Consider the following 15232-nt stretch of genomic DNA (forward strand, 5'->3'; position numbering starts at 1 on the left):
CCATTAGTTTTTAATGACTGCAGTCATCTTAATTAGAAGCTTCTGCCCTCACACCCTATTGACTTTTTACATGCCAACACATGACACATGGTCCCAATGGGATATGTCCAGAGCCCATGCAGCGCCGTTCCGCAATGTTGATTCACGGATATATAATAAAATCATCTATTATTATAAGCGATCCTCACGCGTTCTCGCTACGGTATAAAAATACACAATTAATTTCAATAAATTGTGAAGCGGTTTTGAGGGCGTAGCTTGTGTGTGTGTTCGTGTGATCGCGGCCATATTTGTGAAATCGATGTCACGATAAAATTAATAAACCGGAAAATGTTCCCATTCAAACTCTCAAAAAACTATTGATGATGGCAGGAAGAGGGAATAAAACGAGCTATCACGGCAAAAAGCCGCTAAAAATTTATCGCATTCGATCGAGAAAATGTTGAGTTGTTGAATTGGAGCGGAAAAACTATAGATTAGGCCATTGCATGAGCATATAAACATAGTGAAAGCGGCTTATGAGCTCAATCGAGAGAAAAACGGGGAAAAAACGATCATTGCGAAAACAAATTGTTTTTCGATTTCCTTTTAATATTCCGAATTGGCTTCGGATCTGGAACTAAATAATTCTGTATGTTCGGCCGTTCTTTTCATTCATTTTCAAGCGCATTGGATTTTCTTGTTCAGTGTGATGGTTTTCGGAATTCACAAGAGAGGATTGTTATGGGGCCACTCTTCAATCAATGGCTCGTATACGAATCACACTCACTCAAGTCATGCATTGTAAAAGTGCTCATTTTTCAATTGATGCTGGTGAAAAGGGAAGAAAAAAAAACTAAATATATATATAAAAATTGCTGCATGCAGATGTGGCTTTGTCTGGTGCGCATATTGAATGCGATTTCGAAATGCAAGAATATAAGAATATCACTATGCTCAATGCAATTGTGAACTGGTATGTTCCGTATGTTAATAGATGCAATTGATTGCGATGTGTGCTCGTTCGTTGTCGCTGATGTGTATTCATGTGGAAAAGGAAATGCCGCTAGATAGAGAGCGAGCGAGTAAGCAAAACCGGCATTCAAATGCAGTCATTTAGCCATTATTATGAAGTGAGTTCTTTTTTATTTTCGCCAATTCACCGAAATTTAAATTTAGAAAATGCAATGAAGCTTGAAAAACATTTTCTTGAACCCGGAGTTGTCATTGTTCTGTGTTGCGCGTGCATGCGACATCGTCGCTGTTGCCATGCCAACTCGACCAACTTTATCGGATGAACAATGAACAATGTCAGGTGAATGTTCTATGTTCTTGTTCATACTTTATGAATACGACCGGTTTCGGATGGAAATGAATTTTTTTCGGTTAATTTTTTTTTTGCTCACATAATTCATAGCATTGCTGCTGCTGCTGCCATTGATGCTAGTGCACAAATTCGATGTGCATGAAATAAATGCCAAACCCCAAACGACACAATTGGCATTCCAACGGTAGTTCACATGACCATCCAAGTGGAGAAACGAAGTGGCTTTTCTTTCCTCGCTGTCCGGAGCACAAAAAAACTTTTTCTATATACGTCGTCCGTAACGTAACGAAAAGTTTGGTCGTTGCAATTACTTATCCAAATAATAATTACATCATGAATGTAATGAAAATGAGCGAAAGAAATTGAATTACATCAATACGTTCGCAACTAAACTAGTCAAAAGTTTTACAGCGTACTTCAACTTTGCAAAGCACAAATTCGATAAACACTCGACTCCAAATTTACTGACGAGCAAAAATGTGTTTGTTTGAACGCGTGCGTAACAAACGAAGTAAAAATACGGTGAGGAAAATATGTGTGTGTGTGTTGGTGTGTACTTACCTGCAATGAAAATGCACAAACAGCTGAGCCAGCAATGGAATTTGTTGGTGTTGTGAATGTTCCGTAAATGAGCTTGGAATTGACGTGACCGTAACGACCTTCAACCAATCCACTGGCAGATTCTGTATGATGCGTGAGAGAAAAAAAAGTGAGCAAGGAAGAAAAAGAAGAGAGAAAAAAAAATTAAAAATTAATTTTCAAATGACAATTAATGGCAAAGATGTTTGAGAGGATGCATGGAGCGCTGCACCGGGTCAGAAGTTTTCTATGAAATTTTTGTACTCTTTAATTAGGATTTGATGCGAAACACGATGTGCTGCTTTTTTTTAACATCGTCTTCCTTTTTCTTGTTTGAAACTATTTTTTCGTTGGTTCGTTCTTTGGTGTTTTGTTTTTGTCATATTTTCTTTTTTTAATTTTTAAACTTTGTCGTGTTTGCTTGTTGTTTTTGTTCCATAACATGCTGTTCCCAAGTGTAATAAATATTGGAAACATTCAACTCAAGAAATAGATGACCTCTGCCGAGGGGAATTCTTCACCGTTCTCTACTGCCTCTCTCGCCATTGAAAGAGCGTAAAAAAAGAATCCGGGCGACCATTTCAAAGTGACGATGCAATGGAAGAAGGCGAATGGAGGGCAGAGAAAAAAAAATCAAAGCAAAAGGAAAAACAAAGAATAAACCGGGAAACAAGTGAACGCTTTTGTTTGATTTGTGTCGGTATTTCGCCAACGTATTCAATTTGTTTGCACAGCGTGACAGTGCGCTTTCGGTTCGCATTTGGACTTTGGCGACGACTGATTCGATTAAATCATAGCATACATTTGCACTTTTGTAAACAGCCTCTGCTGTTCCACATGCAATTCCGGGCGTTTGTTTATCGCTGCTTGCTGTCGTTTCTAGAGCAACCCAACAAACGATACATCAGCAATCGAACAGCAATGCTGTTATTTATTTTTTATTGTGGTACATTTTCCAAATGAAATTAAATTAATCCATGCGATGTTCGGTGAATATTGCTTTGCCAACTGTAATAAACTTCGAACATACGGCTTGTATAGTAATATCTTTCTCACGATGATTACAATTTTATTGAAAACTATTTTTGGGAACGAATGAAAGAGCAAAAAAAGCGGCGAAGCAAAATGAAGCGCTGAATGACAAGAGTAAATAAAATCAAGCCATAACTTTGTATCTATTCGCTTTTGCGTTACTTTTTGATTCGAAGCAAATGTCAGCGAGAATGGAGAAAGAGAATTCTTCCGTTCCGTTCCGTTTCACGTTTGGCATTCACTTTGCTCTCCCATCTGGACGTACATCATCGTTTCCATTATTCCGAGTTTTCTAAAAAAAATTTTTCAGTCGCCGTTGTTGTTGTTGTTGCTTCTTTACGATGCTGCTTTTTTCTTTCTTTCTTTCTTTTAATTTGAACTCATAAACAAAGTTCTGGCTGTATCGCTTGAATATTAAATAATAACAGCGGATGGAGAAAAAAAGGGTGAAGTATCGCAATGAGAGCAGAGCGTGAGCGAGATCCGCGTGACACAAAAACGAGCAATATCAAAACAAATAAAAAAAGATGTAAAATGACACAAACAGATGAGTGAAGAAGATGTGAATGCAAGAGAGAGAGAGAGAGAGAGAGAGAGAGAGAGAGAGAGAGAGATCAGTGGAGTTTGCAGTAAATGGCAAAACGAACAACTGTTCCAAGGGACAAGAGCGACAGTGACACACACAATACAAAAGAACATAGAAAAAAGAATTATCAACATTCATATAAGTAGTGAAAGAGACAGCGCAAGCGAGGCAGTGTGTGTGCGATGTGCGATGTGCGTGCGCGGGTGAATGTCACTGTTCATATTGGGAACAAACAACAGCAGCCAACATAAGAGCATACACCAACAATAGAAAAACAACTTCGGAAATTGCTTTTCCTTGTCGCCCAGAATCTGCTGCTGAAACGAAGAGACAAAATATTTTCTTGTTGTTTTACTGCTTTTGTTTTTCTCTGTGTTGCCCATATTGTGACTATATGTGTGTCAATCTCCGTCGTGTTTATTTTTTTCCAACGTGTTGAAACTTTCCATCGTTATGCTTTCTTTGCATTGCGATATGAATTTTTGCGTTGGGCATTTTTGTGCTGAACGATATGCTATTCTGTGTTTTGCTTTGTGCATATGGTCTTTAAGCACTTACGAGTGTGTGTTATGTTGTTTTTTTTCCTTATCCTGTAGCAAGGGATACACAACAGAGAAAATCCAGCAGTTGTAAGTGGTGAAAGACTTTTCGTTCTTCTTTTTCGCTTCTTTTTTTCATTCTTTATTCTTACACAAATTAAATGGAGTGTGAGAGTGAGAGAAAGAAGCACAAACGACATGAAAATGCGGCGGCAACAATGACAACGGCACACATACCAAATACACATGCGAAGAATTCACAAAAATATTTACGTATTTTCCGGAATTCTCTTTTTTTTTCCTTCAAGAAAGATGTATAACTTTGAGAGAGAGAGTAGGAAAAAGGAGTTTGGGCTTACGAGCGAATCCTCGGCGAATAAAAGAAAAACAATACTCCAAGAAAAAATATTTCTCGCATCGTTTCGGGAATCGTATATGTGCGTGCGCGTATTTGAGATGTTGAATTGTTACTAGGTGGATTTTCACCGCATTTTCTTTTCTTCCTCCTTACTTTTCCACAATTGCGGAGTCTCGGTTCAGCAAGATAAAAGACAAAAATTGGAATGAAAATAATTTCGTTGGCGAATGAACGAATGTGGAGAGAAAAAAATAGGAGCAGAATAATAATAAAATGGCACACTGCTCATTTTTGATGAATACATATACGTGCGTGTGTGTGTGTGTGTGTGTGTGTGTGTGTGTGTGTGTGTGTGGTTCGAGTTCAGCAAAAAGAAAATAGAAAAATTGAGTGCTCGTTGCTTGTGCAAACATTCGCCAAGAAATATATGGAATGCATTGCTGGCTTTGTAAAAACACTCATCGCCTGCTGCTGTTGATATTGCGCTGGTAATGTTCACATGAAACAATATTTTTTTTTTGGTTCAAATATCAATTCAATTGTTCGAGTTTAGAAAATTTCAATTTTATTGTGTCAAGTATTATGCGGCGGAAAGAAGTGAGCTTTTTGCTGTTGTTGTTGTTTCAAATGCAGTTGCATCAATGTGCATTACTCAAATCGATGCATAAATGCGGTCTTAATTCATATTCCATGCAATGTCCCGTTTTTTTTTGGGTCCAACCACATCCAAATGCCACTTTAACTGTACAACAACATGACGTTGATATGATTTCGGTCGTTATGTGCACTATCCCAAATTGCACACCGAAGCAGACAGAGAAAAGAGAAAAAAGCGAGTGTTGTAAGCCCTTGCATTTGGAAAATTACAATCAAAGCTAAAAACTCGAATGCGCATTATGCGCCGAACAAAGAGGAATGAAAAATCCCATACACTGCACACAAAGAAGGAAAATCTGGCACAAGAGAGCCAGGCGAGAGAGTGAGAAGCAAAGTGTGAGTAGAGAGAGAGAGCGAAAGCTTTGAATCTTGTGTGAATTCTCAGCGCGCACTCGGCTCGAATAATAAATGACACAAAGGAAATCAAGTAAATGTCTACAACAGTTCGGGCACCGATAATGCTCGATGTATCCGATTGCAGTACACAGCAAAAGTGCAGTGCAAATATTATAGATTTACAACTTTCCACTTTTTGGCCCTGGCCTGAGATGGTTCTACGTGTTTCAAGCGCAGCTCTTTCTCTCGCTCGTTTCTCATGCCGATTTGGAGAATCGTAAAATCACCCAAAAAGAACGGACATTAAATTGATTTCCGATCGATTCCCAAATGGTTGTATCTAGCGCGGCGTTTTCCGAATATGCAAAAGAAACGTTGGGCAAGCATGTTGAATCGAGACACAGCCAGAGCGAGAGACCAAAGGGAAGGAACACTTGGGATGGTAGAAGTCAAAAACAACCAACACACAATATCCAACCGTTTTATAGTATTTCATTTTTTTCCGTTCGTTCGGTCGTTCATTCATTTCGAGTCGAATTGAGTGTGCACGTTTAAATCGCTTTAGTCGAATGGAGTTCATTGATAGCCGTAGCTGCGGTTACACTTGCATTTATAGTCAAGGTGGTCCGTGCAACTGTTGTATGCATTCAGTGACTATAAAATGTCAATTGTGAAATGGTTCTCACGCCAGTACCATTAGAAAAACTGATTCTCTCCTCTTCCCATCTCTCTGATGCTTGCCCTGGTGCAGTGCAAAGAAAACAAAACGAAATTGAAGATTAAAATTTATTCAATTCACACATGAATAGATCGTATGCAATTTGTTCTCGCTGTATGTACCAATCGCATGCACATGAAAATCCGTTTCTACGTGATTTTCTCTGTCTCACATCTCGGTCATTCGTTCATTCGTTGGCTTCCTGCATCGAACCGCACCATGTCAATGCATTTTATTGAATTTCATTCAACAAAAATAACGATTGCTTTGGATTGTTCGTTGTATAAAATGACGAATGTTGCGAATTTTACATCATTTCCAGGTCCTGGCCGCCGTCACCATCACCCGATCCGATGCCATCTCAAATATGTGGTGATGCTGTATTTTAGATTGGTGTACGACATTTCCTCCATGCATATCCAAGTGCATCCATTGGAAATTACCATAAAATGGAAAGGCATTCAAAAGTATTCACTTACGTATTTCATTAAAATAAAATGGAAAATCGCCTGGTACGGAGCAATTCAAGCGAGATTTCAAAAAAGATGTCCAACGATTCCGAAATCGATGTGGTCCGCCCTTATCCCATTTGCAAACACGTGCCACACGTGAGAAAACCGCCTGCAAAAGAAACAAACAAAACACATACAGAATTAAATCAATGTAATTGGTAATTAAGTTAAATCGTTAGGTATATATATATGTGTGTTACGAGTGAATTTGATTAAAATTGATATTCGCCTTCATGCCGAATGCGCATTGAAATGGTAAATATTCACATTTTGGCATTTCTATATGTAAGATCTGTTGATTTTAATTCATTCTCCGCTTGCATAACCTTATAATTGTATTTTGAACTGATTGCTGAGCAAAGGAAATATTAATTTTCGAGATACCTAGAGCCAGAGAGAGAGAGAGAGAGAGAGAGAGAGAATGCAGCAGTTAAGCAAATAAGAAGTAAATGCCCGTCAGCCATTGCCAATGCGGGCACATTTATTTGAGTCAACAAAACAAAAGAAGCGAGTAAGCTTACGAAATTCAGTTGCAACATCAATTCAAAATTATTTCATACATAAACTCTTCTTCTTGCACTGAACAATAAATCTCTGGTTTGATGTTCAAACGGGTCGGCAAATGTGCATACATGGTTTAAAACGAACATAAAAGATGAAAAAAAAAAACAACTCGTTTCAAACAGAAGTAAATATGCTGCATATTTGTAAATAAATAATAGGATGGAGAATGGAAACACTGGAGAAATATGGGTTATTCGATGCCGTTGGCATTTGATCCTTTCGAAAAGGTTGATGTTTTGTGTGCTATACTGTTGTTGTTTTTTTTTCTTCTTTACACCACCACCATCATCATCATCATTACTATCCTGATTCAGTTGTGTATGTGTGTTCTTCATTAAAGACGCTCAACCATTCTTTGCGTCTACGGTGTTCTATATGTAAATTTGCAACACATGCAAACAAAACTCTTTAAAAAGTAATTAAACTTGTTTCTCGCTGTGTGAGTTGGGATTACATACAGTCGTAATTAAGCGGGGTCTTTTCTCGTCAAAATAAAAACGAATAAAAGACAGAGAAGCAAGGAGAAAGAAATTGTTTCGCTGTGCATTCATGCGATCGCGAGTTTTATCCATTTGAGAGTCTTCTCTTCTCTCCCTTTCTCGCTCTCCCGGACTCCCGCGTACAAAGCAAACGATGCCATTCGTCCTTTTTAATTTTTTTTCTCTCTTTCTCCGTTCCACCCGAAACGAATTGCCCGCATGCAATTCACATTTTTCTTATCGCCTCAAATCTACAAATGAAAGGTTCATTTTTCTCTCCGTAAATCCATTTTCACATTGGAACTTAAAAACGGTAAAGTTGCGATAATGTATTTGCCCAACAGCAGCTCGCAAAATGCGCGCGGCGTCGCTCACTTCCATTTTAATTTCCAAGGGAAAAAAAGAATAGAAAGTCAATTTCGTTTCAGTCACTTCAGCGCCGTGAATGAATGATTGATGGCCCTGTGTAATCCTGCACAATGCTATTATAACCCAATCAAGTGTTAACAAAATAATTGAACTAGAAATAGTTTTCGCTTTCTTTTTTCTCCTCCGAGAAAAGAATAAACTGATTCGAAAAAGGAGGAAAGGAGAACGCACATAAATCTTGTGAAAAAAAAAACATTAAATAACGATTGAATGCAACAGAGAAATAGTCGAAACGGAGAAAAGAAAGAGAATAAATCAATTCACAGAGTTGATGGCCCGATCGGTTTGTTGAAGCAAAATCAAATCAAGAGCTAATTATCACCTGCCCGTGATGAATAACACGGACGACAGAGAGACATAGTGGAAAAGAGCAAACGAAACAATCTCGATAAATCACATCACGTTTTGCGAAATATTGATTTTCCACGAGTCAAGGAAACGGAATGCATTTCTTTTAAGGTCATTTGACGTTTGACATCCTAATATTAAACGTCAAGAAGCGCATGCAGCTTCGTTTTGTTTGAATGGATTTTTTTCGCATTTCTATAAATAAATTGATTTCAATTTCAATGATTGTTCTTTCCATTTATTCTGCACTCGATATTCCGGTGAAGCTCTAGTTTAAACTGTGAAACACTGTGTGAAATTGTATTGTTCGACGCATGAGACAGAGAAGAAATCGATGGCACCGAGTTGAAAACGAAATAAAGTTGATATTGTGAATGTGAGAAGAGACGATGTTGTATTGAAGCTGTTTCGAAACGTCAATATCAGCTTCACAAAAACGTCGAAATGTCTCTTCATTTCAGAAATAAACAAATCGACTTAAATAATCACTCTTATTTGCATGTTTAGAGTGTAAATTCTTGAAAATTGAATAAATTTGTAAGAATGTTCAACAAATTTTCCAAAAAAAAGTTCAACAAGCATCGAATCAATTACTTTGACATTCTTTCGAAACAAAAATTCCGTTGAATGTTTTATGTGCTGGCGCTCTTTGAAATTTATGGGTATGTGTCACTACCAAACTACTAACTATGGGTGAAAATTCAATTTCCCAAACTTGAATCCAACAAGAACAAATATGTATCTCATTCCATGGTGTCCGAAGCAAGCACAAAAAAACGGTCGGTAAAAACGAATTTGATTTTCTAGGCACTGCTAATCTTTTCGTTTTATCGTTGTCATAAAATAACACCATTTCATTCCTAAGGATATCGGAGAGTCGAACACACGGATTGACACACTTTTTCTTTCGTTCTCAACTTTTTAAAGTCGTTTTTTTGCTGCTGCTGCATTGGAATTGAAATCAATTCGATCGCAAAATTCAAACGAATGCACACTAAAGGAATCGGGTCCAAACTTTTACTATCGTCTTTATTTTGGAACTGATTTAAACTTAAGTTGAATGCAATCAGTTTCTTTAAAAAAGTGAATAAATTGCAATGTAGCACAATGGTCGAAAGATTATGCAAACTGCTTGGGCTTGAGTTGCAAAGGCATGCACATAGAGCGAGAGAGAGAGAGAGAGAGAGAGAGAGAAAGAGAGCGGGATTTGCATGCTTGCATACAAACTCCGGAAAGAAGCTCAAACGTCACCCTTTAACTCTCGAGAGCGCATACCATAAAAATAAAAAGTTTTTCAATTGAATTTTCATTGCATCGATCGATGGTCGATGTAAAATAAACCAGAGAGAGAGAGAGAGAGAGAGAAGGGAAAAAAATATTGAATGTAGCGCAGAGAGTCAGTGTTCTTTTCGCAATGAATGAGAATAGCAACACATGAAAAGTGTTTTTGACTTTATGCATGCAAAATGTGTGCCAGACGACGACGACGACGATGTGAAAATCAGGTTTCAACTACGAGGCAAACAATTTCTCATTTCCTTGATATCGACCAATTTGAATTGAATTTGGTTTCCATTAAAATCAAGCAGACCTTCATGTTAAACAAAGTATCAACAGAATTGTCAAAGTTTTCATTATACGCCCCGCCGCCCTCGCCTCAACCAAATTGACAAGTTTAAAACACCAAATGAACTTCGATTCAACACAACGGAACAGACAATCAATTCAATTCCAAATGAATATGGCGCATTGGCCGTTCCAAATAAATATATTATTAATGTCGATAAGATGTGAAAACTTACTTTGCCACAATTGATGTACTCCACAGCAGTTTCCCGGAAGAAGAAGTAGACGAAATCGCCTTTGGTAATTGAACTAACAAAGTTTGGCGCTGAAATTGGCAACATTGGGAACAGGAGAGAAAGAAAAATAAACAAAACACGGTTTATTGTTATTGTCACATAAATAAAAATGATTTTGTTGTGCGAGCAACGAAACAAAAAGAAAAAGCCACTCTGAAAATCTATTAAACTTGCAAATAAAACGGATGTGGTGAACACATAATATAATGGAATTGGCTTACCATTCAGACTTAAGCTGTCGTATTGTTCGGTTTGCAATGGCTCACGATAGATAATTGGATCACTTCCACTGAAATCGGCTACAGTTCCCGAATACAGTTCATTGTCTGCGAATAAATAAAGAAATGGAAAAATTTATGAGCAAAATACACAACTTTTAGTTAACTGGATTCAATATATATGTTTGGAAATGTTCAAGCGATGCGATTGATATCTGAATGTTTAAATACATCGACATGGTCAATGGCCATTTGAGAGTTTGATTTCAATTATGATTTTCAACGCTTGAAGAACTCCTGCCACTGCGTTTCTATTAATAAAGTGAGCAAAATTCAAATGTCACCAATTTATTACGTTCTAAACGGAATATAAAATGCACGAAGTATATAAATGTCACGAAAGCCCCTTTTACCATCGCCCGTGTCGTCATGTTTGAAAATTAGCTTAGCACGCGTCATTGCACTTAGTTCGTGCGTTACTTCCGATTTTTGTGCCCCATCACCCCATTATTCTACCAAGTTATTGTTTCGATTGCATGGAAAAAAGCCCTCGTAATCTAATTAACTCAGAATGCAGTGGGAAGTTTGTGTGGAATATTTGAATAATACGCATTTGCGAGCAAAATTTTCTGCATTAATTTCGATGACATACAACGGCACTGCTGTTCACGGCAATTCGTGGGCTTTGGCACTTTGATGTAAAATTTGCTGCCGTGTCGCGTGCATTTTGTCGGGTGGTACATTTTTGTTAAATACTATTGCATGTTGGTAAATAATTAGGCAACATGCCGAACATATTTTGAATTGCACAAGCGAAACCAAAGTTTTGAATTTAAATTTCACTCACAATGACGAAGTGTATGTGGCACGCGTGGCATTGATGTAGTGTTTTGACGTCACCGGGCTGTGCATAATGCACAAATATGACGGTAAATTGATAAGCTTTATCAACGAAAAAACAAATTACACCACAATTTTGCATTCGCTTGATAAGATCGTAAATTATGCACAAAATTTTAAAAGCATTAAAATTTTTTCAGGTTTTTCCTTTCCAAAAATGTCGATTACAAGTTTCGATGTATGTTTTAATGATTCAAGGATCAATTTGGTGTTTGAGTGTATGAATGAGAGTAATTTCGCAGTTTTCGTCCTCAAAAATATCATGTGCAATTTGAGCGGATTCGACGAAAACATATCAACATCATTGTTTTCATAAAATTGAGTCGATGTGTGCGCGCGCCCGTGTACGAAAAACCATATCGTAAACGATTTTCGAGATAGTGATTTAGATGCGCGGCGGATGTGAAAATGAATTTTGCATTTGATGCATGAATTGAATAATAAATCGTAAGTTTGTACAGTGAACGCACATCATCACAAAGTTAAATAAATAGAGTTGAACGAAACGATGCTGGGTGCTTAATGCTTTTCGCTTTATCATATACAATAAGCATTGTATTGTACGTATGGATGAAAATCTGTAGCACATTATGTAACGCATTACACACTCACAGAGATTGGTACAACATGAGTGTATGGCATACGTTGTACTAGACTTGAAATTAGACTACAATTTTAATGATGCTACTGCATTTAATGTATTTTAATGGAGAGATTGAAGAATGTTGTAACAGACAAAGTCGGTTCAGAGAACGGAGTAGATGCTATTTCGATGGAGTTTCAAACCACAACCAGCAAATATTCGTATATAGAGAAATATATCAAGCGAATGGTAACAAATTGTTGTTACTAACAATATAAGATTTTCGCTCTAAATTCGAAATAATGGTGACAAAGACCTTGTTTTCCGTACACGTCGGATATTGGAATTCCATGTAAAATGCTAGCACATTTTTTACCGTGTGCCGCTTGAGCCACTGTCGAATGCAAACATAGCAACAGTGGCGGCAACCAGAACCGCCATAATTCAAGCTCAAGATGATACAAACGTCGGTAAACGTACGTATAACGACAGATATATTGGATCTTAAAATACCTGCATCGGTTGCTCCTTCAATTCATTACGTATTATTATTCATTATTTACTTTGCATGCAAATTATTTTGTCAAATTTTAATGCATTCAATCGGAACTTAAAACAAAATGCTCTGTCATTCGTGTCATGGCACGCAGCAAAGCTTCTTCTTCAACCCGCAAAAGCCGCCAATGACAATGCCAGTATTCAGTTCAATTTTCTTAGAGGAAATCCAATGTGAATTTCCAAGAACACGTTTTCAACATTATTATGAAAAAAGGAAGAAAAAAGAGAGGAAAAGAAAACTTCCTAGATACTCGCAATCAGCTTTCTGTTATCGAAATGTGAAATTTTCATTTGAATGGTTTTCTCGTTTTCCATTAAGTTCATTGTGCCGCTCTTCGTTTCGACATCTAATTGGAGCGAAAGATGGGTCGGTTTTTCTACGCTGGACTATTTAAGATAAATGAAAGTCGAACTTTTTTTTCGCTCACACACACTCTCTCTCTCTCTCTCTCTCTCTCTCTCTCGTCCAATTTCGCATAAAGGCAGCCACAATGTTGATTTGCGGTTGCTGCCATTGTTGCGAAAAGTCGTTGATAGAGGCCACAAAACAAAGAACGAACAGAAAGAATGAAGTGAAAGGAAAAAATCGAAACAATCACCATTTTATTCTTTGTATATTTCGGCTGTATCGCGAAACGCGCGCGCGTGGCTAAAAACCAATTTTATTTAGTTGAAATGAGCCCGAAAGTAAGGAAAAATGACAACAACAGTTCCTAATTCGACAATTCTTCCATTCCCAATAAGCCCACAACAACAGCAGCACCAACAGCATCAAGAGAAGAAGAGAAAAAACATGAGCAAAGAACTGTCACGAAAATGGAAACTTTGAAACAGAGTTGCTGTTGCTGTTATTTTTTCTTTCGGTTTTCCACTTTTTCTCTCTTGCCGCCTTTATTGGACGTATAATGACATCATAGAGGAGGAGAAGAAAAAAAAATGCGAATGAAAAGGCCATTTTTCCATTGTAATTTAATAGGATTGGAGCGATATTTAATACGTTCATTGAGCAAATTATGGAGAATTCGATTGAAAGCAGAAATGGTTGGCCATCAATTTATTTGCAGCAGGATCGCACCGCATTCATATTCCATGTGCCCTTTTTTCGATTTTGGTGCTTTTTTTCTTCTTCGTTTTCGGCTTCATTCTTGTTTGGTCGCTTTTTTATGTGTCGCTGACAGAAAAATTAATGGTGAGATGATGGTGCAGATGTGCTGGTTTAACTAACACAATGTAGTTAGTATGTATGTGTGTGTGTGGCCATTTCTTTTGTGATTTGGCCGAGTTGACTCTCTCAGTGTGTGCCTCATAGAGAATCGGAAGTTCGAATACGTTGGCTGCTAATGATAAATAGTGATATGTGGCAAATCGAGTCTCAAAAACTGCAATGTCCAACAGTGTAATGGGAATTGACGATAACATCTGGCTACAGCTATGTTCTATCGCTTTCTCTGAGTGTGTGTCGGTCTGAGTAGCTTTTTTCCAGTCAACCGTTAAAACCCCATTGTCCATTCTCCGAAGAGCATACAACACTCACTCGCCTCTCTTTTTTTTCGTTCACTTTAATTAAAATAATTATACACGAAGTGTACTGTTTACCGAGCGAAAGCTTGCACGATTTTATCAGTTGAGCAGGCAGCAGTTTGCCATATATTGCCATTGTGTGTTACATAAGCGGTACAACCGAACCGAAGAGATAACTGTAGCCAGTGTATGTGTATCGAACGAGTACAAGCTCGTTGTTACACTTCTTCAAACAGTGTGCTTTGCGGGCGTTACGAATTAAAACCCATTCAGAACTATTCACGCAGCAACCGCATCGTCTCAAGGTGAACAAAAAACACACATCAAAATTGTCATGCAGTCGAGAGCACGGAATGTCTGCGCTCAAACGAAGCGTGCGAGACAAAAGGGAACCAGCAAATTTATAATGTATTAAATTTCATCGCAATTTCGTGTTGTTCGCCAGCCGAAAAGCGAAAAGCGGGAGAGAGAGAGAGAGAGAGAGAGATATGACAGCGAGAAAAGTGATACAGTGAATGAAAAAGATTCTTTCTATGAACTTTGGCTCGGGTGTTCCGAATATACCAGTGCATTTTGGATACTCGTGTTCCGTTTCACTTTTTGATGCTGGCTCACACCATAAGCTACGCTAATGCTACTTGAATGATAAACTATTCCGTCTGATACCCAATATGATTCGTTTGTTCAACTCCATTTTTAGCTATCACTCTCTTTCTCTTTTCAACACACACTTTTTTCTTCAGCGTATTTCGAGCTGTGCTTTTTCATCAAACATTATTTCATCAGCTCGTCGTTGGTGCTGGATGGCTGGCGGTGCTCTTGTTAATGGTGCGCTTGGGTGCCGGATATTGAGTATCATCGCTTTTTGAAATTGAACATAATAATAACACACTCTTTTCTCCATTAAAAGCAGATTTCAGCTTTAATTCGCTTTCCGAAAGTGTAATAAATCTTGCGATGATATTGAAGATTTTTGTCATATTCACTCACACTGAAAAGCGCACTCGAATCTTTTGCTTCGACTTTTGCATTGTACGCCATTGAAAACAGAGAAGCTCTTTTCAGTTTTAAAATTCTGAAATGAACGAATTTTCACATCGTAATGACCATTTCATATGATGGAAGTTGACAATTTGATGGTTATTTG

The 15232-nt window shown here is 37.8% G+C and overlaps 1 protein-coding gene across 3 annotated transcripts in view; it reads right to left on the reverse strand.

The window, feature by feature from the left end:
- The window catches only part of LOC129566959 (semaphorin-1A), a 279328-nt gene that overhangs the window by 21469 nt on the left and 242627 nt on the right, over window positions 1-15232 (reverse strand). For all 3 annotated transcript variants that reach the window (XR_008687808.1, XR_008687807.1, XM_055443376.1), the window contains exons 6-9: window positions 10527-10631; window positions 10246-10334; window positions 6591-6732; window positions 1868-1989 (exon numbers count right to left, since the gene is read on the reverse strand). Coding sequence is in view for 1 of the 3 variants with exons in the window: in XM_055443376.1 (XP_055299351.1) it covers window positions 1868-1989; window positions 6591-6732; window positions 10246-10334; window positions 10527-10631 (458 nt within the window). In the remaining 2 variants the exon portion in view is untranslated. The remainder of the gene's footprint in view (window positions 1-1867; window positions 1990-6590; window positions 6733-10245; window positions 10335-10526; window positions 10632-15232) is intronic.

The sequence above is a fragment of the Sitodiplosis mosellana genome, unplaced genomic scaffold (assembly GCF_009176505.1).
Source record: "Sitodiplosis mosellana isolate CC-2019 unplaced genomic scaffold, AAFC_SMos_1.0 Smas_scaffold_5, whole genome shotgun sequence".
Taxonomy (NCBI): domain Eukaryota; kingdom Metazoa; phylum Arthropoda; class Insecta; order Diptera; family Cecidomyiidae; genus Sitodiplosis; species Sitodiplosis mosellana.